This window comes from Psittacula echo, assembly GCF_963264785.1.
Source record: "Psittacula echo genome assembly, chromosome: 2".
Lineage (NCBI taxonomy): Eukaryota > Metazoa > Chordata > Aves > Psittaciformes > Psittacidae > Psittacula > Psittacula echo.
The window spans coordinates 5,845,218-5,869,627 of record NC_137737.1 but is presented as its reverse complement, the minus strand read 5'-3'; the positions used below and the strand labels follow the sequence as shown (position 1 = coordinate 5,869,627).

At 45.7% G+C, this 24,410-nt stretch overlaps 1 protein-coding gene across 1 annotated transcript; it reads left to right on the top strand.

Moving 5' to 3' along the window:
- Positions 1-18,022, top strand: BFSP2 (beaded filament structural protein 2; the record flags this gene model as incomplete). Its single annotated transcript, XM_080611267.1, has 6 exons — positions 1-456; positions 6,587-6,669; positions 8,446-8,602; positions 10,884-11,045; positions 16,287-16,418; positions 17,789-18,022. The coding sequence occupies 6 exons, from the start codon at positions 1-3 to the stop codon at positions 18,020-18,022; spliced, it is 1,224 nt and encodes a 407-aa protein (XP_080467393.1).
- Positions 18,023-24,410: the final 6,388 nt, after the last annotated feature.

Below are 24,410 nucleotides of genomic sequence, written 5' to 3'. Positions count from 1 at the left end.
ATGCCCTTGCCGAGGCGCCGGTCGTCCTTCCTGGGCCAGCAGCCCTCTGCCTCCGCCGCCGAGAGCTCGGGGCCGCCCGGCCGCCGGGTGAGCATCGGCGGTGCGGGGAGCCTGTCCAGACCCCCCGGTGTCTACGTGGGCACCGTCCCCACGGGCGGCGTGAGCAGCTTGGGCACCCGCGTGTCCCGCAGAGCCCTGGGCATCAGCAGCGTGTTCCTGCAGGGGCTGCGCAGCTCCGCCGCCGCCGTGCCCCTGGCCGCGGGGCTGGAGAAGGGCCGGGGTCTCTCCTATGAGAGCCTGAACAGGTGCTTGGTGGAGTACATCGAGAAGGTGCGAGCGCTCGAGCAGGTGAACCAGGAGCTGGAGGAGCACATCAGAGTGTACCTGGACAAGAAAGCGGCCAGCGTGGGCAGCTGGGGAGCGCTGCGGGAGAGCTGGGAGGCCATTTACCATCAGGTGAGCGGGGGGAGAGCTTCAGCCCTGAGCACAAGGGTTGGTTGATGCTGGTGATGAACGCCGCCTGATCTCAAGGGGTTTGAATCCGGCTTCATGGTAGTTCTCATTTCACAGTGTGCTGTGGAAGATGCCTGTTGAGCAGGAGAATTGCCTTAGGCAATACATGGGGGCAACTGAAATGCAGCCCAAGGTGCTGATCAGAATGGGGGGAAAGGATGTTTCTTATCTTTTGCTTGGCTGTAGTTATGACACTGAGCATCAAAGTGATTAACAGAAAACTGCGAGGACTGGGTCAGTTTATCCCTCACCGTGGCGAGCACGTTGGGTTGGGTTTATTTACCAACAATTCAGATTTTTACTTTATTCCCCCATTTGCTTCATCACCTTTCCAAAAGGTCTATTTATTTAAAAACAATAATTGGTTAATGATAACGGCTGCCAATGAGTGGCTCCTTTCCTTCCCTTCGTCACCACTCCACCATTCCTTACTCTCACCTTCTCTGTACGGCACAGGCTGTGGGTGCTCCGGGAAAGTGCTTATTGCAAGGGTGCAATTGGTCGTTGCATTGACCTTGTGGACACAACCCAATTCCTTTTGCTGACCAGAGCTCTATCCGCTGAGTTCTTGGTGCACTTTGCGAGTCCCAGCTTCCCAACTCCCAGCCAGCGGAGCCAAAGAGCTGGAACCCTGAATCTTGCACATCTCTTCCCAGCAGGCACAGAAAACACCATGTTCAGATGGTCTTCAGCAAGCGTGAAGGACCTAAGTTCCCCAGGACAGTTGTGCGTTTTACCTTGGGCTGTCCAGAGTTTCACACTGGTGCAGGAAGAAGGGTGCATTTTGAAGGTGCGCTCCATTTTTAGGGCAGGTCTTCACCCAGAACACTACAAATGGCATCTGAACCCTGAACGCAGCGGGATAAGCTGTTATACACAGACCATGTCCACATGTGCTTCCAAAAATGGGCCCTCAAATCTATCATCTCCCTGGGGTAGATGGAGACTGGTGTGAGATGGGGGGTTAGTGCTTTGCAACCATCCCATGTTTTCCAGATGAGTGTCCCATTTTGCAGTTGTAGACTCCCTTGTAAAACCTACTGGGGCTTAAGGTTAGGACCAAAGAAGTAGGAATGTAGGTGCTTTAGGAAGGACTGCTTGATTTTTCTTGCTATGAAAGCCCAGCATTGTAGAGCTGATGAACCTACTCATGTACTGAGTTTTCATCCAAACTGCTTTCCTTTTAACCTTTCTTTATAGTGTTGTCCTGCTGCCTTGCCTCTGCCTCCCCTTGTATGAGTAAATAAGAGCAGCTCATAATGAAGTTGAGCTCAGACAGTAGGCTTTTCTTATGTAAAACCAGCACAGTAAAGCTATGCAGTAATAGCATTTGCAAGTGTCATAGAAAATAAAATATCAGCTTAATCCGTATCTGTTTAGCCATTAAAATACACTAGAAAATATATAAAGTTTTCTGAATTACATCACTTTACTGTGAGGGTGCTGAGGCTCTGGCACAGGGTGCCCAGAGAAGCTGTGGCTGCCCCATCCCTGGCAGTGTTCAAGGCCAGGTTGGACACAGGGGCTTGGAGCAACCTGCTCTAGTGTGAGGTGTCCCTGCCCATGGCAGGGGGTTGGAACTGGATGATGTTAAGGTCCTTTCCAACCCAAACCAGTCTGGGATTCCCAGGGAGCCCCATCTGTTCAGCCAAGAAGGATGCCCCGCAACTACAGCCCCCTTGGTGCCATTTGAGTGGAGCAGCTGTGGGAGTTTTGGGGTGGAAAGAGCAGCCATCGGGTTTAGCCCAAATGCCCATGATAGGAACTGGTTTTGAACAAGAATCAGCACAGAAACACACACAGTTGGGCAGGTGGCATGTCCAGACAGGAGCCCTTTCCTCCTGCCATGCTGGTGAGAAGACAATGGTACACCACATAGAGCTCTCCTGGTCCCAAAATCAGAAATGAAACCCCATCTCCACAGTGGGGTAGAAGAGACCCCAGCGGTCCTGAGGTCCTGTTTCCCCCCTACCCTTCCTGGAGTCTGTTTTGGCATCCCAAATTTCAGGTGGCTCTCCCCCAGCAATAACAACGGGGTGCCAGCACTGAACACACAGCTAGGGAGGGAAATGTGGCTACAAGAAGAGAAGGCTCAGGGGGGACCTGATCGCTCCCTACAACTGCCTGACAGGAGGATGGAGTGAGGTGGGGTCGGTCTCTGCTCCCAAGGAACAAGGGACAGGACAAGAGGAAACGGCCTCAAGCTGCCCCAGGGCAGGTTTAGATGGAGCTGAGGAACAATTCCTTCCCCAGAGGGTGCTCAGGCATTGGAACAGGCTGCCCAGGGCAGGGCTGCAGTCACCGTCCCTGCAAGTGTTCACACACTGTGGAGACGAGGCCTCAGTGCCATGGGTTAGTGGTGGCCTTGGCAGTGCTGGGGAACGGTTGGACTGGATGAGCTTGAAGGGCTTTTCCAACCCAGTTGATTCCATGATTCTAAGTGACTTGGAGGGTATGAGTGGAGGGACCCTTATGGGAAAACCCACTCATGTTGCACTGCGATTGTCAGGGCTGTTACTGCAGCAGGGGAACACTGACAGGAGCTGAAGGATGGGAAGCCATTATCCAGCTCACAACATCAGTTCTCTGCTGGGCAGCTGGCTTTTAGCAGAGCAGGGGGACACAGGCTAACTGGGACAGGCAGGAAATGGGAGGAGTTTGGCTGGAAATGAAGGAAATGGGAAATCCTTGTGGAGAGGAAGTCATGTGAAAGAAATTCAAATCCATCTCATTTCACCCTGGACATACTTCTTTTGTCCAGGCTTCATCCCAGTGTTCTTGTGGAAAATCCCATCTCTGATCGAATGTGTCTTTTGGGCAGAACAGGAGGTTGGTTGTAACGGCAATTCCTTCTCCCAGAGCAGGGCAGCACCTGGGAAAAGTGGGTGCTTGAAATACTCTCAGCAAGTTTATAGAGAGGAGAGGCTCAGCCTCCGTGACCATTCAATTACAGCTCTGTGGGACGCACAGATTTATGCTGTCCATGAGCTGGCATGTGGCATGGTCCAGGTCACAGGAGAAGGAATCGATGTCCTGGACCAATTTGATCACTGCTGTGACTCCTGTGCATGGTTGGGAGCACTTGAAAAATCATCACCAGGGTTTTTCAATAGAGATACTTCTATGTGCACCTGACCTTACTGTCAGCATTCACTCAATGTTAATATTAAGCCTGGGGAATATACAGGACTGACAGCCTGAGGACTCACATGCAGTGATTTAGTTGCCAGTGATTTATTTCTGGGGCCAGGAGAGTGGCTGAGTATTACCTGTAACACAGTCCAACACAACACAGTGCATGGGTAGTGAATGGAAATGTGTGGAATGGCACAACAAACTCCCACCAAATGACATGAAGCTTGATCAGCCATGAGGTTGATATACATACAGAGGATGGCAATAGATCAGTTTTAATGATATCGTCTCAGGCACCTCCAACAGCATAACCTTGGACTCCCTTCACATACAGATGTGAGGAGGAGGGCTGAGGTTTTCTCCTTGTGCTGAGGCAACGTTCCAGATTTTACAGAGTGTTTCTTCAGAAGGTACCTCCTGCTTTAAGAACCAGGCATTCTTTGATGCAGTCCTGTTTACTTGTAAAGTATTTGATGTATAAATGAAGTCGTGTTTTCCTGGATGAAGCAGGAATCAGCAAAGAACCCATCAATCTTCCCAGCCACTCCAGGTATTACCTTTACCAAGGTGGTGTTACGAATGCCACTCTTGCTGCCTTTGAATCATAGAACCATACAATAAACCAGGTTGGAAAAGCCCTTTAAGCTCATCCAGTCCAGCCGTTCCCCAGCACTGCCAAGGCCACCACTAACCCATGGCACTGAGGGCCTCGTCTACAGGCCCTGAGAAGTTCAACATGGAAAGCGTGACTGATTGATAGCGTTCCGAGCTTCCTGCTTGGCCCCTGAGCAGCAGGCACTGGGTTGCACGCTTTTGGCCTGATTTAGGCATGAATTAAAATGTGTTGGAGGCCATGGGTTGATAACAATTTCCTTCTGTGTGTGGAAGGAAAGACCAGCCCGGTGTCTTCCGATCTTTCTCCACAGATGCACCATTTGCTTTAACTGAACTTAAAAGCCAGATGATTTTCCATTACATGAATAATTAAACCATGCGATTCATTATCACAGGTCAAACCCAAGGCCACAAATATGGCTGCATTCAGAAAGGATTCAGGCATTTATAAGAACAGCAAAACTAGTCAAAGCTACAATAAAGCATAGCTAAGGTCTTGAAAGGCATAGTAAACCTTGCAATGCCAAACTTGGTCCCAGGTGGCTTTTGTAACACCCCTGGCTCCTGCTCCCCCTCATTCTCCCATGCTGAAACCCATTTCTGCCCAGTGTTCTCAGGCCTCTCTCCTCTGTCTAGATGCTATTTGCATGCAGCGTGTTGGAACTGCATGTCTCTGATGGCCTATCCCTCTATCCTGTGGGTTGGAATTGGCCAAGAAACCCCACAGGAAAGAAAAATTGGCCGCCAGTGCGATGGTATGAGATCTGTTTCCTTTGGAAGCCAAGCACCGAGCTGGAGCTGGCAGGAATGGAGCCCCAGCCCCAGGCTTCCAGCCACAGCCACCTTCCCTCTTTGTTCCTAACAGTAGGTGAGAAGTAAGCAAACCACTTCTTTTAACTCTTTACAAGATGTAGAGTGCTTTTAATGTCATGATCCATTATGCTCTTCCTAACGTTGGGAATAGGTCATTCCTCCAGATGTCTCCTTGTTAGATGCCTTCACAGGTTTCATATTTGTTTGTCCCAGCATTTGTAAGACATTTGGAGCAGCGAGCCACTTTTTGTGAGGATGAATACACATTACCACATAGAAATGCTTCAGCCTTGCATGTTCACCTTCACCCCATCACCAAGCAGCAGGCTGAAGGGCAGGTAGGACCATACTAAGGCAATGATCCCACTTGTGGTACTTCAGATAACTTGCCTGGACGCAGCCTTGATGTCTCCACATGACATGGCCTGTTTCACCTCAGGGCAGCAGAATGCTCCGGGGGATTTGTGATCTCATTTAGTTGCAGACTGTTATCTAAAGAAAGATTTCTGCTGCAAGAACTCTCCCTTTTAACCCCGCTTAAAAAGCTGCTTTTATTCATGTGGTGGTTTAGATTCAACTGCAAATCTCCATGGGTATGTCCTGAAAAAGACCAAAGAGACGCTCAGTTTAGCTCCTCCAGAGCGACATCATGGACCATGGGAAGGCTGGAGTCCTCAGATAGCTATTGGCAGGGGTGAACGCTCTGGTGCTAAATTCCACATGGTTTGGGTCACTTCCATAGCTCAGTGCACATGTGGTCTTTGTAACCCTTTTATCATTTTATATATCCTTCTTGAATCACAGCAAGCTGTTAAGTCACAAGCCTTTCAGCTTTGCTTACCCCTCCAGCACCTCCTGGGCATTAAAGATCCACTCCAGAGCTGTAGCAATGATAGCACAGTCTTATTTGCTCGATCTTTCCAAAAGCATTTCCCATTCAGTGTAATAATCTCGCAAGACTCCCTGCTTCTCAGGTCTCATACGTATCGCAGGAGCTTACAGGATCCCATCAGAGAAGGAAAACGATGCTTTGGGAGCTGAGGACGGCTCGCAGGCAGAATAAGCAACAAGTATTCCTTGGCTCACTGAAGAGGACAACCCTGCAGAGGCCTGCTGATATGGGAAGTAGCATAGGAACTGCATAAGTGCTGCTTAAACTGTATTGTGAAAATATAAGTGGGACTTAAATGATGACCGTACCTCGCGCGCTGTAATGAATTTTGCCCCTTGCAACCAGCTGATGATCAGAATAAATGTGTTTCCACAAGAAGATGAATGCTTGGGAGGAATGAGTTTGGTGACAAATTACAGCCTCTTTGCAGAGAATTTGTGACTTTATAGGTCCAAATGTAATTGATTACGCTATCCGGAATGAGTCACTTGAACAGCCCTTGGCTAGAGGCTTATTTTCAGAATCAAAGCTATCCATCTGCTTAAGACACATGTACAATGCACATAGTTACATGCTGAAGCTCCTCATTGCTTGAGCTCTGTTGTCTCTTTCTTCTAGGTGGGTGAAGCAGTCCTCGAAAATGCTCGTCTTATGCTGCACACCGAGAACATTCAAGCCTGTGCTGAAGATTTTAAAGACAGGTAAAGCTGTGGTGGCACCAAGCTGGCCACTTTCTTTGAGACTTTACCTTGGCAAACCCCTACTCTGTGATGGAGCAATGCTTAGTGAGTAGAATGGGCTCATTCTTTTGACTGTTCATAGAAGCCCAGACTGGTTTGGGTTGGAAAGGACCTTAAGATCATCCACTTCCAACCCCCTACCATGGGCAGGGATGTCTCGCACTAAACCATGTCACCCAAGGCTCTGTTCAGCCTGGCCTTGAACACTGCCAGGGATGGAGCATTCACCACCTGGCTTGGGAGGGGGTTGTAACAGCAAAATAATTCTGATGCTAACATTATTTGGGAACGTTTTGAAGATTTAAAGGAACAGAAACGTGCACTGCAACATTACGCAAGCTATTCTTTGGCATACAGACACTGGTCTCTCACTGAGAGGTCAGTATTCATTCAGATTTGGGTTGACATTTAATAAAGGCAAAATTTCCATGTGCTTTTTAGTCGTGCTTTTCAGTCCCACATAAATGGTTTGGGAAGTAACGATCATTCTGCTGCAGCAAGCAAAACCACGCTACTACACATGTCTGCATGGAAGCGTTAGATAGGAAAACAAATGGGCTGCACTGGTTTTCCTCATCTCTACTGAGAGAAAGGAATAGCAAAAGAAGATCTTAAATACTGGCAAACTACTTTTTGGATGTCTTTTTGATCTCGAAGTCTGATATTGATGTACATGAGTGCAGCTCTTTAAATTTGACTCAGGAGATGTGATCCTTCCAGCTTTTCCTCATAATGGACTCGTTCATTTTCAAAGAGACTTTTGCAAGATCTGACACACAAACTGTGTTTCAGACTCATTGGGCTTTATTTCCTATGATTTTTATCATCCCTTTTAATCTTCTGTCTCTCTCTGGTATTATTTTATTTAATCATATCAAAGAGTGTCTTAATCCTGTTCTGAGGTTTGCCTTTCATTTCAGAAAGGTACCACTCTGCGATACTCATTTGATGGCTTTATGTCCTACACTTGCAGTGTAGGCACGCAGTCTCCATCACAAAACCAATGTCAGATCAATCCACTGCATAGGAAAAGCTCCTGATTCTCACCAAGGAGATTCATCACATCTTCAGTGGAAAGCCTGAAATGAAAGGGCAGAAACAAGAGTGATGCAGCAAGCAGCGCTGTAGAATAGCAACTGCCTGCCACAACCTTCTCCTACCACTGCAGCCATGGTTTAGAAACGAGCCATTTGCTTTAACAGCAATTCTAGTTGGCAAATCAACCACTCAAATTCCCTCTTTCTTTTGATACTACTGCATCATAAGGATGGGCTGGGGCCCTGGAACATAGACCAGCCTTCCATCAGGATGTCTGTACTAACAGTAATGCATTTGATGTGCACGTGTTTACTTTAACCGTAGCTCTGAACAGTTTTCATGTAGATGAAGGAGTTGTTCTCATTTTACAGCCAAGCACATAGAGAATGAGCCACCCATAGTGATACTGTATATAAATACCATATGCCTCTCGATGCTTGTTCAGGACTCCTATTGGGCTGTAACCACGGCAGCGCAGAGCACAAATGTGGCCTGTTTTATTACACTCTGAGTTAATGAAAGGGTCCTTTGGCAGTTAAATTCAAGCACAGTGAGACAAGGTGAGAGCAAAGTGTATCTTCTGTGCCTCTGTCAGGGACACAAGGTAATTAGCCTAAATGGTGTCGTTGAAAAGAAAGCAGGTTTTTCTTGCTGAACTGTGCTGGATTAAGGTTTGGGGGGTTTTTGTGTTCTCTGCAGGTATGAAAATGAACAGCCATTCAGAAAAGCAGTGGAAGATGAAATTAATTCGCTCTATAAAGTGATTGATGATGCTAATTTAACTAAAATGGATCTGGAGAGTCAGATAGAGAGCATGAAAGAAGAACTAACTTTGCTGTCAAAGACTCATGAAGAAGTAAGTCCAGATTCGGGACACTACAAAGCCAGTGTGTGCCTGTTTCATCCGGTTGGTATCATGCATCTAGTGCAAAACAAGCACTAAAAAGTTCTGCCTGTTGTGTCTGGGGCTGGGGATTCTTCTGAAACCTGCTCTTAATATTTCTCTCTGTGTTCATTTCAAGCCCTAACCTCTAAATTGCTTGCATTTAAGTCTTAAGTCTTTCCTGCCTGATAAACATGACATGGAAGAGGTGTCACTTCTTGCTAGACACCACACGGCGGTCACAGGGTTGCACCTATGTGGACATCTCAACAGAGAGGTCTGATCCTCAGCCAGGGATGTAAGGAGAAATGAGTGCGCAGGGAACAAGCGCTGGTCCTGCTGCACTGACACCGAACATCACCCAGGCTCTTCTGAACATGCCCTGCTTGGCTCAGCAAGCTGCTCAGTTCCCACAGCAGAATCTGTCCTGAACAACACACCCCAGAAGCACGTCAGGGGGACAGGCAGCTGGAAGGGAAGCCCATTATTACCCTGTTTTGCAATGCCTTCCCACTTACTCATTACATTCACCAGCACTATTTGCATGAAGGTGGTTATTGCCTTCAGCGGGGGTTTCAGGATCAGATCCCAATCAGCCTCTTTACTGATAGGGGTTTGGATACGGAGCTACTACTAATCCCACATAAAGGGCAACAAGCAATTGTGCTGATGCTTCAGAAGTAAAAGGGAGCTTGAATTGAGGTGGTTCATGGAAGCAAGGCGCTATCCTACCTTACATTTCTTCCAGGTTATTTCTCCAAGCACAAGATTTCAGCATCACTGGCAGGTATATGTGGACTTGGCTTGCCAAGATGAGGTTCCTTCATCCCCTCCCTGCTTTCACAAGTCTAATCCCAAGGCTGGCATTCAGCAGAAAATAACCTACGGCTCCATCACTGCTGCACAGCATGAGAAAGATGGAAATCATCTTAGATAAGAGGGAAAACAAAACATTGATAGAAATAACACAGGATCCCCTTTAAGCCTCTGTCTGTGCTCCTGAAACCAGAAAAGCTGGCACTGCCGCTGTTCTCTGCCCATATATATGGCATAACAAGGACACCACCTTTCCAGCAGCTTCTATTGCTCCACATTTAGTCAGTGAGGAGCCCTTGCAAGGTAGAATGATGTTCATTCCCTTACCCATTTGGAGTATCTGAGCAACCTCAGCACAGACCTGGTTTTCCCATGGCAGCAGCACCAGGGGAAGCTGCTCAAGAGACGTCAAAGAATAAAGGCTGGAAGCAACTATTGCGATTACTCCAGCTGAGCTGTGGCAAAATGAAGTCCCCAGGACTTTCCTGAACTAATTCCAACTTTGCATTCCTCCAATCCGTGTCAAGCTCTTGTGAACACAGAGTGAGCACGTTTTAAGGCTTTCATTCTTAAAGATTCATAATTCATGTAATTCCCACCCATTTTCCCTCAGTATTGTCACTGTCAGGGGCCATTGCTTACAAATACAGTTATCAGATGGTTTTAGACTTCTTTTCATTTTGCTCACACCAATAGAACATATAAACAGATTGATGTAAAAGGCTTGTGATACCAGATAGCTCAGATACATGTGCAAACCTCATTTATTCTTGTGCTCCTGAACACAAGGTACAGCTGATGGGCTACCTTTAAGTTCTAGACACAGCAATTCTCTACTGCTTACATGGTTTTGGAGCACTTACAAGTAAAGAAGAAACAGAATGCTGCCATGGAGAAGGAGAGTGCTCTTCCTCTAACATTCACATTCATAAAAGCACACAGGTGGCTCACACAAGACGCTTTGCACAACTTGTGTCTCCCAATAGACGCCTGTCTATGTTGTTGCATGGTGCAGCAGAGAGGGAAAAGCAGGGTTTGATTTGCTGTAAGCTGTTAGCTCCTTGACCCAATGTCCACACTGCAGCCTTCCTGGCAGTGCAGTTGTGCTAGGTTTGGGCCCCAGGGTTGCAGCATGCATGTGTCAAGCTCTGACTGCTGGAGAAACTTGCCACTGTGAGGGCAGTGCCTTGGTGCAGGGCTGCAGCCTCCTTCCACCAAAGGGGAAACTGCTTCCAGCATCCCAGAGCTGAAGCAAGAGTCCCCATGCAGAAGCAAGGCAAATCCATATCTGACAAAGCAGTCCACTAAATCATTAATGTAAAGATGCCTTTCGAGGCCAAACTTAATGATTCTCTCTGTTGGCACCAAACAAGCTCTTCCTCGAGCCTATCTGAAGTCAATCGTTCAGTTCACTTTCTGTCTGTCATTTTTGTTCAAGGATGTGAAGGTACTATACAAGCAGCTTGCGGGATCTCAGCTGGAAGAGCTGGATGTTCCCCTGGGAAGTGGCCTGGATGACATCCTGGAAAAAATCAGGATCCACTGGGAGAGAGACATTGAAAAGAATCGTGCTGAGACAGGAGCCCTGCTTCGTACCAAGGTAAGCACAACAGCACCGCGGGGTTTGAAGCAAACACAAACCTGTCTAATACTCTGCAGTAAGTTTGAGGGTTGGGTGTTTGGTTTCTCCTTGAAACAAAAACGGTCATAAAAATCTAAAGGATTTCGGTTCAAGTCCATGGGAAAATACACACGGAGTGTGGGGCTGTCTTGGGAGGCAGGGTTAAGCTGCGATGGGAATGACCCTGCTGATATCACAGGTATCTGTGGGAGGCTCTCAAGGGCTCTGAAATGTTGGCTGAGGAAAACAAACTTAGAATCATAGAACCATAGAATGGTTTGGGTTGGAAGGGACCTTTAAAGCTCACCCAGGCCAAGCCCCTGCAAAAAGCAGGAACATCTTCAAGTAGATCAGGTGGCCCAGAACTTAATCAGTTGATACCTTGTGTGCAGGATAAGCCACAGTTGTTACCCTTCTCACTAGGGCTGCTCCTCTGCTGAACAATTTAGAGGGGTCTATAAATCAAAAAGGTAATACATACTGCTCTCCACTAATTACACAGAGTCCTCATGGATTCTTCCTTAATACTGTTTCCTTTGGCAGCAGTGGGAAAGCTGGATACTAACTCAGAAATGAAAAGTGATGAGAAAAGTAATGATAATAGATGATCATCAGAGAATGATCCTATCTGTTAGTAGCCATCTCATTCTGTGATGGCTATTACAGCACAGCACGGCACAGCGAATCATAACTACAGCTGGGCTATATGTAATATTTATATGTAATATAGAGCAAAAAGACAGCCCCCCCTGTTCCATGGTATAAAGTGGGGGGAAGTGAAGGCAAACAGCAAGGAAAAAGCCAAAACTATGTTTGCAAACATACGCAAGCTCTGAGTAGGTGTTTCTTTTCAACAGAAAGAATAAAACTGTGACAACAGTTGATACCAAAGGTGCCAGGGAATGCACAAGAAGCCAACCAGAGTTTAGGTAGAGGTCCCATCAAGTTTGTGACCATGCCAGACTGTTACTAAGCAAAGTCTCCATCAGGTTATTCTGCGGGGCCCTGATTTTCAGCCCCAAAGGACGTCAGTGGCACATTAATAAGCTACGTGAGCCTGGAGAGTGCCTCCATGCAAAGCACAGGAAGCCTTGAGAAGCCGACCCATCCTCAGAAACCTCCTAAGCTATTCCCAGAAAATCTGTTCCTGGTCCACTGACAGGTTTCATGCCTCTGACACATCAAATTCCTCAGTGTCCCCATTTCCCTGTCTGACCTGGTCTGCCTCCTCCTGTGCAAACAAAGCCCCACAACTTCTTTCTTCCTATTTCTTTCACACCTTCCAATATCTGGTCTCGCAGAGATACCATTTGAGGATAAAACTGCCAGCTCATGCTAGACTGATCATTGGATCCTGCTGCCGTGTCTTTGATATCTAACCTATCCCTGCTCGGCCATCCTACTCTAAGCTCTCACTAGTTTAAATTCTTCCTGCTTTGGGTTTCTGGCAAGATCAGTTGTGGTTCTGATCACATTCTGGTATGACATTCTAGAGGGTTTTGTCCCCAGGTATACCTCTCATTAAATCCAGATGATGATGTATCTCATATCTCATACAGTTTTGTATCTCAGACAGACCTATTGAGATTATCACTATTTATAGTGGTAACAAGAGCTCAGCTTTCTTCAACTTGTGGACTTTGTCATCTTACGTGGCCAAGTTGCATCGTTTGGTTACCCACACAGTGAGAAACTTGCTCTTACTCTAGCAACAGCAGAGGGAGAGCAGTTCCCTGCTCTTTGCTCCTCATTGCCACTTCCTTCAAACTCTCCCTGTGAGATTTTCCTTGGTCCCTGATATTTTAACCTCGTTTCTCAGGGGGCTGGAGTACAAAAACAGGCTGAGAAAATAAAATGAGAGAAGAGTTCCCCATTGGGTAACTTAGCACATCATTCTGTGTTGCTCTTGGAGTAAAGAACAGTCAGATAATAAAATGGGAACAAGCAAAAAGAGTGAAGTTACAGACTGGATTCCTCTTTGAATCATGAGCTTAAGCTGACATAGAAAGCTCCCTGTAATTGTTGGAGCAAGTCCAGAGGAGGCCACGAGGATGATCAGGGGCTGGAGCACCTCCTGTATGGAGACAGGCTGAGAACATTGGGGCTGTTCAGCCTGGAGAAGAGAAGCTGCGTGGAGACCTCAGAGCAGCTTCCAGTGTCTGAAGGGGGCTACAAGGATGCTGGAGAGGGACTCTTCATCAGGGACTGTAGCGATAGGACAAGGGGTGATGGGTTCAGACTGAAACAAGGGAAGTTCAGGTTAGATCTAAGGCAGAAGTTCTTCCCTGTGAGGGTGCTGAGGTGCTGGCACAGGGTGCCCAGAGAAGCTGTGGCTGCCCCATCCCTGGCAGCGTTCAAGACCAGGCTGGATGGGGCTTGGAGCAGCCTGGTCTGGTGTGAGGTGTCCCTGCCCATGGCAGGGGATTGGAACTGGATGATCTTAAGGTCCTTTCCAACCCAAACCATTCTATGAGTCTATGATTCCATGATTCTCTGTACCCACTCTTTGGTGTAGCTGTGACCAGCTGAGACCAAGGTATTTCAAATGATGTCCTAGCATTGACTTACACATCAGGGCAGTGTTTCTGTTATTTTCTGACTCTTGCCCTATTTGCTTTGTTTCTGACTGGAATTGCAGTCTTGCCTGGATTTTTCAGGGATATTCAGGCACCAAAATATACCAATTTACATACATACCTAATGGGGTTTCACGAGACTTTTTTAGATGAGCAAGTAACCTCAAAACTTGAGTCCATTGATGACATTTGCACTTTTCTTTGTCCATAATGCTCAAACCCTTTTCTGAATTGTCAGAAGTGATTTAAACCCTTGTAAGACATGCAAGCTCTTTAATATTCTTCCCTAAAAAATGCTTTACTTAATGACATGGTTCTGTTCATTCATGTAGTTTGATTCCACACATCCACCCCTGCTCATTGCTTACCTGCCATCCATAAATCCTTCCAGTTCATGATTCATCCCCAGCGCAGTAAAACCTTGAAGCATCAAGCTATTGAGCTTCTGTCATAACGGAACTAGACCTTAATCCTCTTGATATCCTGTCTCTTGACCAGCTGTTGATCCATGGCTCTGCTCCGAACACACAATTACACGGCTTCCTCTGTGGTCCCATATAGTACATCTCATGAAAGGTTCTCCCTTCTTTGCTGCTTTGCTAACACATTCCCAGAATTATTCAGACCTTATCAAAGTCACTTTTCTCCTGCAGCTGTCATGCTGGTCAGACCCTGGGTGATGGTGTTCTATCGCTAATCACCCCTGAATTCTTTTGATTCCATGAAAAACAAACTAATGAGAGAGAGATTCTTCACAAGGCCTGGCTCAGAACTGTACAGATGGGCTTGAAATCCACACATCCCCAGGAAACTCAAGCACCAAGCTGATTGATAAAGATTTAGGAGGATGATTTCATCCTCTCCCTTCATTAATCCAGTTGTTTGTGGGCACCACAGCTCCGTATGGCCTTTGCTTTGTGGAGCCTCTCAGGAATAGGAAGAGCAGAGCAGAAACCATAAACTGACAAATGAAGAGGGCACAAAGATCATGTCTGCACTTCTCTATAGAAGGAAACCCAAAGCTGCGGTTTCTCTACAGAAGAAACCCAAAAGTGAGGGTCCAGCAGCACTCTCCACTTGGACTCTTGGTGTAACTCAGCTGGTAATCTGTAAAGAGGTTAGGGAACCCCTGTGTGTACCAAAAGCTTTAGAGCTCATTCAGTGTGTGCTTACTTGCTGTGTAATCCTCCATATTTAGGGCCCAGTGTGGCCACCTCCATCTACTCCATCTGCCTGTTGTATCATTCATATCACTAAAGTCAGGTAGCTGTGACTGCTTAGGGTATCTCCTGGAGGACATTCAACATCACCTGTGGCAAGGGCAAGATGGATTTATAGGTAGCATTTGGGCCACCAGCAGGGTAAATGTGAATGAGAGATACTAGGCTTCAGGTAATGGGTGTAAGTTATACGTATAGGTGCAAAAGCACCCTTCTTGCCCTTTAAAAAGAGGTATTGTAGTCCTCGTACCATAATAACATGCAGGCTACACTCTGAACGCAACTTAAGAGACACAAATGACTCCAGAGTGGCAGGTCCAGGGATCACCAGGACTAGTGAGATGAGATTAGGTCTCTCTGAAGCACAGCCTCTGTGAAGGACAAGTGGTGTTTGGATTGAAATTCACCCTCTGCAATACAGCTTCATAAAGCCTAAATTCTGTCTGAGATTTACCTGTACTTAAATGACCTTCTGCACCTGAGATGATTCCATTCACAGTGACCAAGGTGTGGGGTTCACACGAGGGTACCAAAACCACCACCTATAAAAACTATTTCTGATGCATGGCCCCAGACTTACTTTAAATTTGTTCTTATTTGAGAAGAAAACGCATGATCAGAAAAGCAGGACAGGGTCAAGATGAACTTTCTGAGTGGAACAGAGCTATTCTGCATAGTTTAACTTCAACCAGAAGAAATGTAGGTTTTGACTGAAGAATTGCATTTGCCAGAGAGCCCAGAGCTCTGGACTGAAAACCTTGATCTCAGCCCTCATTAAAAACTATAGACATTTTCGGTTTACTAAGGTACGTTTTCCGTCACCTCATTTCAAGGACCCTGACTTAAACACATATAAAAGCCAACAAGAAACAAGAGCATGAAATGACATAAGAATATCTTAATTCAACTTATCCTTCTGACTTGTGTGAGATGACTTGCTCTCTGACTCACCAAATCCTAAGTGGGAAATCAAGTCGTGAATACCTCTGAAATCCAACAGACTAAGTGAAATCACTTTGCTTCTTAAAAAAATTATAGCATAAATATATTACATTCTCTATTCTATATCATATACATAGCATAATTATATTAATTATAGCAACAAAATGGAGAATTACAGTAACATTTTCTTTTTATAGGTAATTTTAAATGTACTAGTATGAACGCTGAACAGCTTTTGTTGTCAGAGATAAAATATATCCACTTAGAGGTATAAGCCATTTTACGGTAAATGCGTAGAAAAGATGGTAATTTTGACACTAAGAAGTATCCCAAATTGTTCAACTGAGGGCTTTAAAATAGAAGAACAAAATGTGAATTCAGAATTGCCAAAAACTGTGAAAATGTTAGCTGTCACTTTGGTATGTAAGGAAACTAACCCATCATTTGAGTAGGTTATGATGACAGTGGCAATCCTTTACCAGCAACAGGCCGAAGCAACCGCGGCCGTGCGAACCCAGGAGGAGGAGCTGGTAGAGGGCCTCAGGACCGAGTTCCATGAAACTGCCTGCAAAATACAGAGCTTGCAAGCAGAAACGGAATCCTTGAGGACCTTGGTAAGTCGTGTTGAGTGTACTGTGTGCAAATTCAACGTGCCTTCTGAGGAAAACATTCCCAGCTTGGGGTAGAGACTTAAGAATAAATCCCGTTTTCCAGTGGATGCTGTTTCCAGAGATGCCAGACATTTCTGGGTTCTTCTTGATTGATGTGGTGCACTAAGTGCACCACATTTGGCAACCAAACCCCAAATGTCAATCTTCAATGTCTTCGTACTCAATAGTAATTGCTGGGTGGGCAGTACGTGACAATGTGAAGAATACCTGCACCTTGTAACCAAAGTAGTTCAACCTTTGTAATGGTAATAGACATTTTGCAAAGTATCTAAAGAAAGGAATTCTCAAAATATTCCATCTCCACTTAAGCATATTCAATAGAGATACTGGCCAAATCTGAATAAAAATCCCTATGAGGCATATGCAACCTACTTGGAGGAATCTAATGGATCAGGGCTCTAGAAGGTAGGGGGTCCAACAGAACTGGTTAATATTCAAGCATCACTTCCTCCAAGCTCAAGATCAATACACCCCTCTGAGTAAGAAATCAAGCAAAGCAGGCAGGAGCCCTGCAGGGATGAGCAAGGAGCTTCTGGCAAAACTCAAATAGAAGAAGGAAGTTTATGGAATGTGAAAAAAGGGACAGGCCACTTGTGAGGAATATAGGAATGTTGTCAGAGTATGCAGGGATGCGATGAGGACAGTTAAGGTCCATTTGGAATTACATCTGGCAAGGGATGTCAAGGACAAGAAGAAGGGTTTCTTTAAGTCTATCAGTAGCAAATGGGAGACTAGGGAAAACGTGGGCCTGCTGCTGAATGAGGTGGGTGCCCTGGTGATCAAGGATACAGAGAAGGTGGTGTTACTGAATGCCTTCTGCTTTAGCCTTTACTGCCAAGGCCAGCCCTCAGGAATCCCAGATCCTCAGGAATCTCAGAAAGGCTGAGAAAGCTGGGCCAATTTAGCCTGAGGAAGAGTTGACTGAGGGCTGATCTTACCAATGCATACAAATATCTTTAGGGCAGCTGTCAAGAGGTTGGGGTCAGACCCTTTTCAGTGGTGCCCAGTGATGCGATAAGGGGCAATGGGCATGAAGTGAAATAGAGGAAGTTCCATCTGACTATGAGGAAGAACCCCTTTCTTTTGAGGGTGTCAGAGCACTGAACAGGCTGCACAGGGGGGTTGTGGAGTCTCCCTCTCTGGAGACATTCAAACCTGCCTGGACATGTTCCTTGTGACCTGCTCTGGGTGGCCCTGCCTTGGCAGGGGTTGGAGTGGATGATCTTCAGAGGGCCCTTCCAATGCCACCCATTCTGTGTGACTCTGTGATATGAAACCTGACTTTTTTAATGTCTGCTGTCCTGCCCTTACAGAAGAGGGGTCTGGAGAACTCTTTATATGACGCCAAGCACTGGCACGACATCGAGCTGCAGAACCTAGGCTCTGTCATTTCCAAGCTGGAGGCAGAGATGGGAGAAATCAAAATGGAAACTGAGCAGCAGCAGCGGGATCGTGAAAATCTGCTGAGCAGCAAACAACAGCTGGAGAAAGACATTGCTGCATATCACTGCCTTCTGGATGGAGAACACAGCAGGTACTGGTCCTAAAAAGCAAGTGTGCCATGAGGATGGAGAACACATGCTCCCTGGGAAGGGGTTATGAGGTTGCTGGGAGCAGGAGGACTAGAAGGTTTCTTGTGTTTCATAAGGCTGGGTGGTAGATGGTGAGGTTTGGAAAAGCTGCCAAAGAGGAAGAACACCCCAACCCCAGTTGTGCAGAGATTCCTAATATACTGGGGAGACGGTGGTTTCCAGCACTGGCATGGAAGGATGAGGTTTAGCAATATTGCAGTAGATCTGTGAGTTTCACTTCTCTGAAGATTTGATATGTGAGATTAAAAAGCTACTACAGCATCTGGGGGCTACGTTAGCTGCAAAGCAGCTCTTTTGTTTCTTTTCTTGGGTACATTATGCCTTCCCTTCTCCTGCTATTATACAATCCAAATACTAAAGCTGCTATCCTGGGGAAACTCCCTTTGTAAGCATACCAGTGCCCTCAAAGTCAGAGCACAGGATTTGGCACTCTGTACCTTTTGTGAAGAAACATAGTTCAGAGTCTTGATGTTTGTCCCCTGGGAATAACCTGTAAATGCCTTTACAGTGGCTGGGTTGCTGGGTTGGGCTTTTTTAAGAACCTTAATCACCATTAGGCATGGAACCTCTGAGAATCTAATGCAGAGACTTTGACTTGCTCTTCTGCTCAGGGCAGGGAGATTGTTATAAGATCCCACTGAGGCTGATGAGATTTCACCAGCTGAGCTGAAGACAGTTCTTAGTTCAGCAATTTTCCTACTTGTAGTAGTGACCGGTTTATTTCTATTTTCTCTATTTTACTTTCAGTTGATTATGAAACTCCCAGCCCACAGAAGCCCATTGCCATGCAAGCAAAAGATGTCACTGCCCATTCTGTTCATGGAAGCTAAAAACCCAAAAAGCAGCCTGCTCTATTCAGTTTGACTCAACAATCGAAGTAGGTTGTAGCTTGAACAACTTTATTAGACCCTCCTCATGTAATTGCTTTGCTTACAGATTTCACTTTACTCATGTTGTTAAAATTATAATAAACATAAAGAAGATCAGGGGGGTTGTTTGACTTTTTTTTCCTCCTTCCAATATTTGTCATGATAGGATTAAGAACATGGACCCTCCACTTCCCAGCAAGTAAATGCTTTCTTTGCTTGGCTGTTTCTTGCTATCAGCATTCCTTAAGGCAGGTTAGCCAAATTCCCTTTGAACAGGCTCCCAAGTAGCACGAACATGTGGGTGATCCTAGGTAGTTTCTTATTTTGACGGTATCATGATGAAGATTTGCCCCCTTACCCTTCTGACTTTCTTTATATTTTAAACATTGATATCCTCATGGTGTTGCATGTGCAGGATGATCATATAAAGTGCCAAGATGGACCTGCCCTTTCAGAGATCATAACGAACTTTGGCCCCTATCACACAAAATCTTAGAATCCCAGCCTGGTTTGGGTTGGAGGGGACCTTAAAGCTCATCCAGTTAAAACCCCCTGCCACAGGTAGGGACTCCTCACACTAGACCAGGTTGCTCCAAGCCCTGGCCTTGAACACTGCAAGGTTATATCTAACATATCTAACCAGAACTTCCCCTGTTTCAGTCTGAACCCATCACCCCAGATGGCTGGCTTTCTTTCTCAAGTCCCTGCATGGGAAGCTAAACATACATGTTTGTGGGATTAGGACTTTACAATATTACTTTACAATATTAACAGTCACACAGGGTGACAACATAGTTCATTATGTGGACTCAAAGACTAGTGAGAAATGGCATGTATTAGAGAACATAATGCCACACAGCATGTATGAGAGGTGGTCTGTAGACATTTTGATCTTCAATTGAAACACTAGCTAACAAAGCTATTTAGTTTTTAATGACTGATGAAACCAAATACACTCCAAATCCACTACACTTGACCCACCAGTGAGTAACGGGAATCAGCACACAAGTATTGGCATGCCTTCCCTTGCCCATTTCCCCACACATGGAAAATCCTTCCTGATACGATTACTTGACAAACAATACCTTAATCTCTGCAAAAAAGGCCATTTGGCATGTACCACCTGCAAGATTGTGATGAAAAAATCCCCTGATTCACTGGATTAAGAGATTACCTAACAACAACCAAAAAAAGAAAGGCTGATGATGGCAGATTCCCTTTATTTTCCCTTGCAGTATGCACGCAGTGATAACTACTTACATATCAGTACAGAAGTTACCAAGCTGAGACTCCATCAAGAATAGTGATGATGAGAGAAAACAGACACAAAAGGTGGTACCCAAAGATGAGATGACACAGACCCTTGGGTTGTTCACTGGATGCTGTCTAGTTATATTCACTTCTGGACATTAGTGAAACATAACCTCCTCCTCCTTCCTGACACATAGGAGAGAGCAGTTTCTCTATGATTTGAGAAAGAAGAGGGAATTTACACATTACCTGTGTATTTCTTCATAGCACCCCCCGTTAGGTTTTCAGGTTTCCTTTCTGTCTCGTGCTGAAATTAGAGACAGCAGCTTCTATAAATAATCAAATCTATAGCGTAAAACCATGCAATCTGGAGTCAGACCTCTTTGTTATTTTCTGGTGATGCTGCAGGTATGAAAAAAACCTGCTAGCTATCCCACTGAGAAGCTGTTCTTTATAAATGTCACCAACAGAGATAAACCTGGTGAAATTATGAGTCCACAATCACACTGTGATATGATAAGAAGGATTTCTTTTGAGTTTCTTACCTGCCATTCCAAGTGCTTGTTCCAAAACAACTTGGATCGTAGGTTCAAACAATCCAGCATATTTCATTAAAATTCAATTAGATTCCTACCAAGATGTTTATTCAGTGGAATGAAAATAGTTTATTGCAAAATTATCAAGGTATTCCAGGGAAGTGGCTGGAAAAGGAGAGAGCACCTAAGCAGAAATAATGAATTTCCAACAGCTTTTCTCTCTATCCCGAGCAAAGACCAAAAGCAACTGAAAAGATTATTTTTGTGATTAGTTATCAGAAGTCAAATGTAACATATCTGGCCTTTTGAAAACAAAGTGCTTTCATGGGAAGTGCTAAAGTTTTTGTGAAGAAATCTCTACTTTCATACAGGTTGACACTAGCTACCTACACAGCCCCTCCAGCATGTCTTGCCAGCCTGAATGCTAGCCAAGCATTAACAGTCCTCACTGTGTCAGACAGGAAACTGAAAACATGAGAGGCTAAAGGCTTTCACAACTATTTGTCAGTGCTAAGGTTCATAAAGTGATTTACCTTTACCCTGTAGTCTAGCAGCTGCTGTATTAAATACACATGAATGTTTCCAGTTGGTTTTCCTAAGAAAACCAGAACCAGGAATCACATTTGATTAGCTCCTACTGCAGTAACTATCACACCTATACTCCCATGGAGGGATTTGTGGTATTTGCTGTTACAAAGACTCAAGATGCGGTAGACAATACAATCTAACAGCCAGCTGCTGCACAAAAGGACATTTATACCCCCCCTCACTTTTTACGTGTTCCCATCACACTGTCCTGTGTTTGCACCAACACCCACCATCTCAGGAGACAGTTCAGGAAGCAAACCCAGCAGAAAATTAGCCTTGCAAAATGCAGGGAAACCTTCCTGCCACTCAGTTCCCCGAACCAGGCCAACACAGGTTCAGACATGCACCAGTACAGGGCTGGATTGGGGGGAGAGACTAGTCAGGACTGTAAAGCACAGCCACCCCCTTGGTGCTACTTAGTCACTCAGCTGGATTTGCTGTACTGTCAAACCATACGTGTACTTTATTCTCCTCTTCGCCCAGGCACAGCTTCTTCTGTGCCACAGCTGGAACAGACACTGCTGCACCCTCAGGGGAAGCAGAGGGTACGAGCTCAATGCTAGCTCATGCTTCATTTCAGATTTCACACTAAGTGAGCAGCATCCCAGCCAGGAACTGGTACTCTAGCCTACCAGCCTAGTGTTTTCAGTTTAGCATAAGCAATAGCATACTGGTTCTATGCCTAAAAAATTATTTTTAAGGTGACTTCGAGCTGGCATTGTGCAAAATTTAATACTTCAACAGAACACCACGCACTGCTTCTATCACTGCCTGCTTTCAGATGGCACCTACTGGTGGAGAAAGGGGCACAGCAACACTTCTCCCTTCTGAAACACAGTGAACTCTTAGCATCCCGAAGCTGACTGGAAGGTTAAGCTCCTCAGAAGAACCAGGGCTCACGCTGCAACAAGGGCCCACCTGAACCCTTCTGCAGGCTGCCCAGTGCCTAAGGGCACCTTCTCCAGTTTCCTTAAGCAGGCATCTGTTAAGTGCTATCAGATGAATTGTTCTGCTTGTGCTCTGCAAATGTCAAAGCCATTTGCAGTGCTATCACCTTCATGTCACAGGGTGGAAATAATTGGGTGTGAAGAAGTAAGGGCAAGACAAAACACTGGGTGACTGGAAATGGAAGTCTGCTCCTAACTCCTGCATCACCCACAGCGCGCTTTAGTCTCTCCATGTGAACAGTGGCTGCTGCATCACTTCCCCTACAGGGAGCAGCACTTCATCCCTGTCTTTGTAAAATGCAACAGGATGCACAAGGAACAGCATCATTGCAAGACTCAGCTACAGGGTGGAGGCAAGGCACCTCCTTGTGCCACAACAGGCACGCTGCAGCAAGGCGGAGGAGGCAGAGTCCTCCAGGTAAACCTGTACCTGAGCCTCTGCATTTAGAGCAGTGTCTTGGCAAAGGTTGCTCATACAGGTCAGTGATACACACTGCAGGAGAAAGCTGTCTCTGAGCTCATGCTCCTGTCACAGCAATGTGGCAATCTGCATATATTCCTTGCATTATGAGCATGACTTCTGCCAGTCCATGGGTGTGAGTCATCCTTCAGCCAAATGTCCTCCGCGCTTGTATTGAAGATCATTACATTTGAGTGAGGAAAGCAGAAATACTGACCTTTTCTTTTCCCTGCATCTAACATTTTACACAACAACCTTACCCATAAAGGCTAACATGATGAATTCACAGAAAAACTGCATACAAATGGTGTGCACCAGCACGTTTCCTCAATTTTACATAAATAAACTAGAGGTGGGAGGCAAATCCCAGCAGAACTGTGTAACTAATGCTTCCTTCAAAGTGCCAGCTAAGACATGCCTTTAAATCTGGACCTAAGCCTTCCAAGGCCTAAAATGTTGCTATTTTCTGTGATTTCCACTGAGTCTGTTCCAGATTTAACAGCTGAAATGTTTCTTGGTACTCTGCTCCTGACAGCTTCTAATCCAGAGTTGGTCATTCCAGCCTTACAGCTTCCTGCGCAAGCAATGGAGTACAAACGCAAAGGAAGGCAATGCAAACATTCCTCCACATCTAACTGTCCTGTCACATCTTCCCGTGACCTTCTAGCAACCAAAGGGGGCAGCAGTAGGAGGGGAGCCTGGGTGCACCAAGGAGGCACAGGAAATGAAACTTACCTCCCAAATTTGCTCTCTACTTCAGTAGTTACTCCTGTCACAAATAGGTGTCACTGATCACATCTTTGGTGTTACCAGATGACTGTCACACTTGCACATTTTAGTTCTTAGGGCCTGCTCTGTGTGAAGTCAACCCCTGTAAGTGCACAGTGGCGGTAGAGAAATACAGGGAGAACACAGCATGACAGACATAAAGAGGATTGTAACCAATCTCCCAAACACAGAATCATCAACTACAATTCAGTTACAGTTAACAACCCCTTCACAAAGAGTGCCTGCAATAGGACAGCTGCACCTTCTCTCTTTTTTTCAAGTAAGCCCAGGAATATGAATGGAAAACACTATATAACAGTATTTTCATGGACACAGAGACAGTCAAACACTCCCCAAAATTCAGAAAAACTTTTTATATGCTAATATATACACACATACGTAACGATTTCAAGTGAAGAAGTCACAAAGCATGAAATGATCCTGTATTGCGAATACAAACATGCTTACTTTTATATTCCCATAATACAAACCAGTGCTTATTTGAGAGGTAGCTTTCGTCTGGGCTCATGCTTTAGCACCAGGAACACTTATCTCCTCCTGAGGGCTGACCAAAGCGAGTCATCAGAAACAATGTCTCATGCAACTATGACTCCTAACACTCCGTTTTCCAACACGTTCTGCCTCAAAACTCTTGACAACGCATTTTAAAGCCACGGTGAACCTTTTAAACACCGTTTTTCCCCTCTCCAGATCTCAAGGTCACTGCAGCACGCAGTGACCATCTGCAGACACCCACGGTTAGCTTTGTTTTGCCCCAGCCATTCCCGAGGATTCACTATGAGTCAGGGAATCTCGCACCGACACATCAGGACATCCCAGACAGGGCGGTGTGTCAAGTCTTACTCACTTAACCGCATCAAGACGGACCCACTCTGCATTTACAAGATGAAAGTGCAATTACTC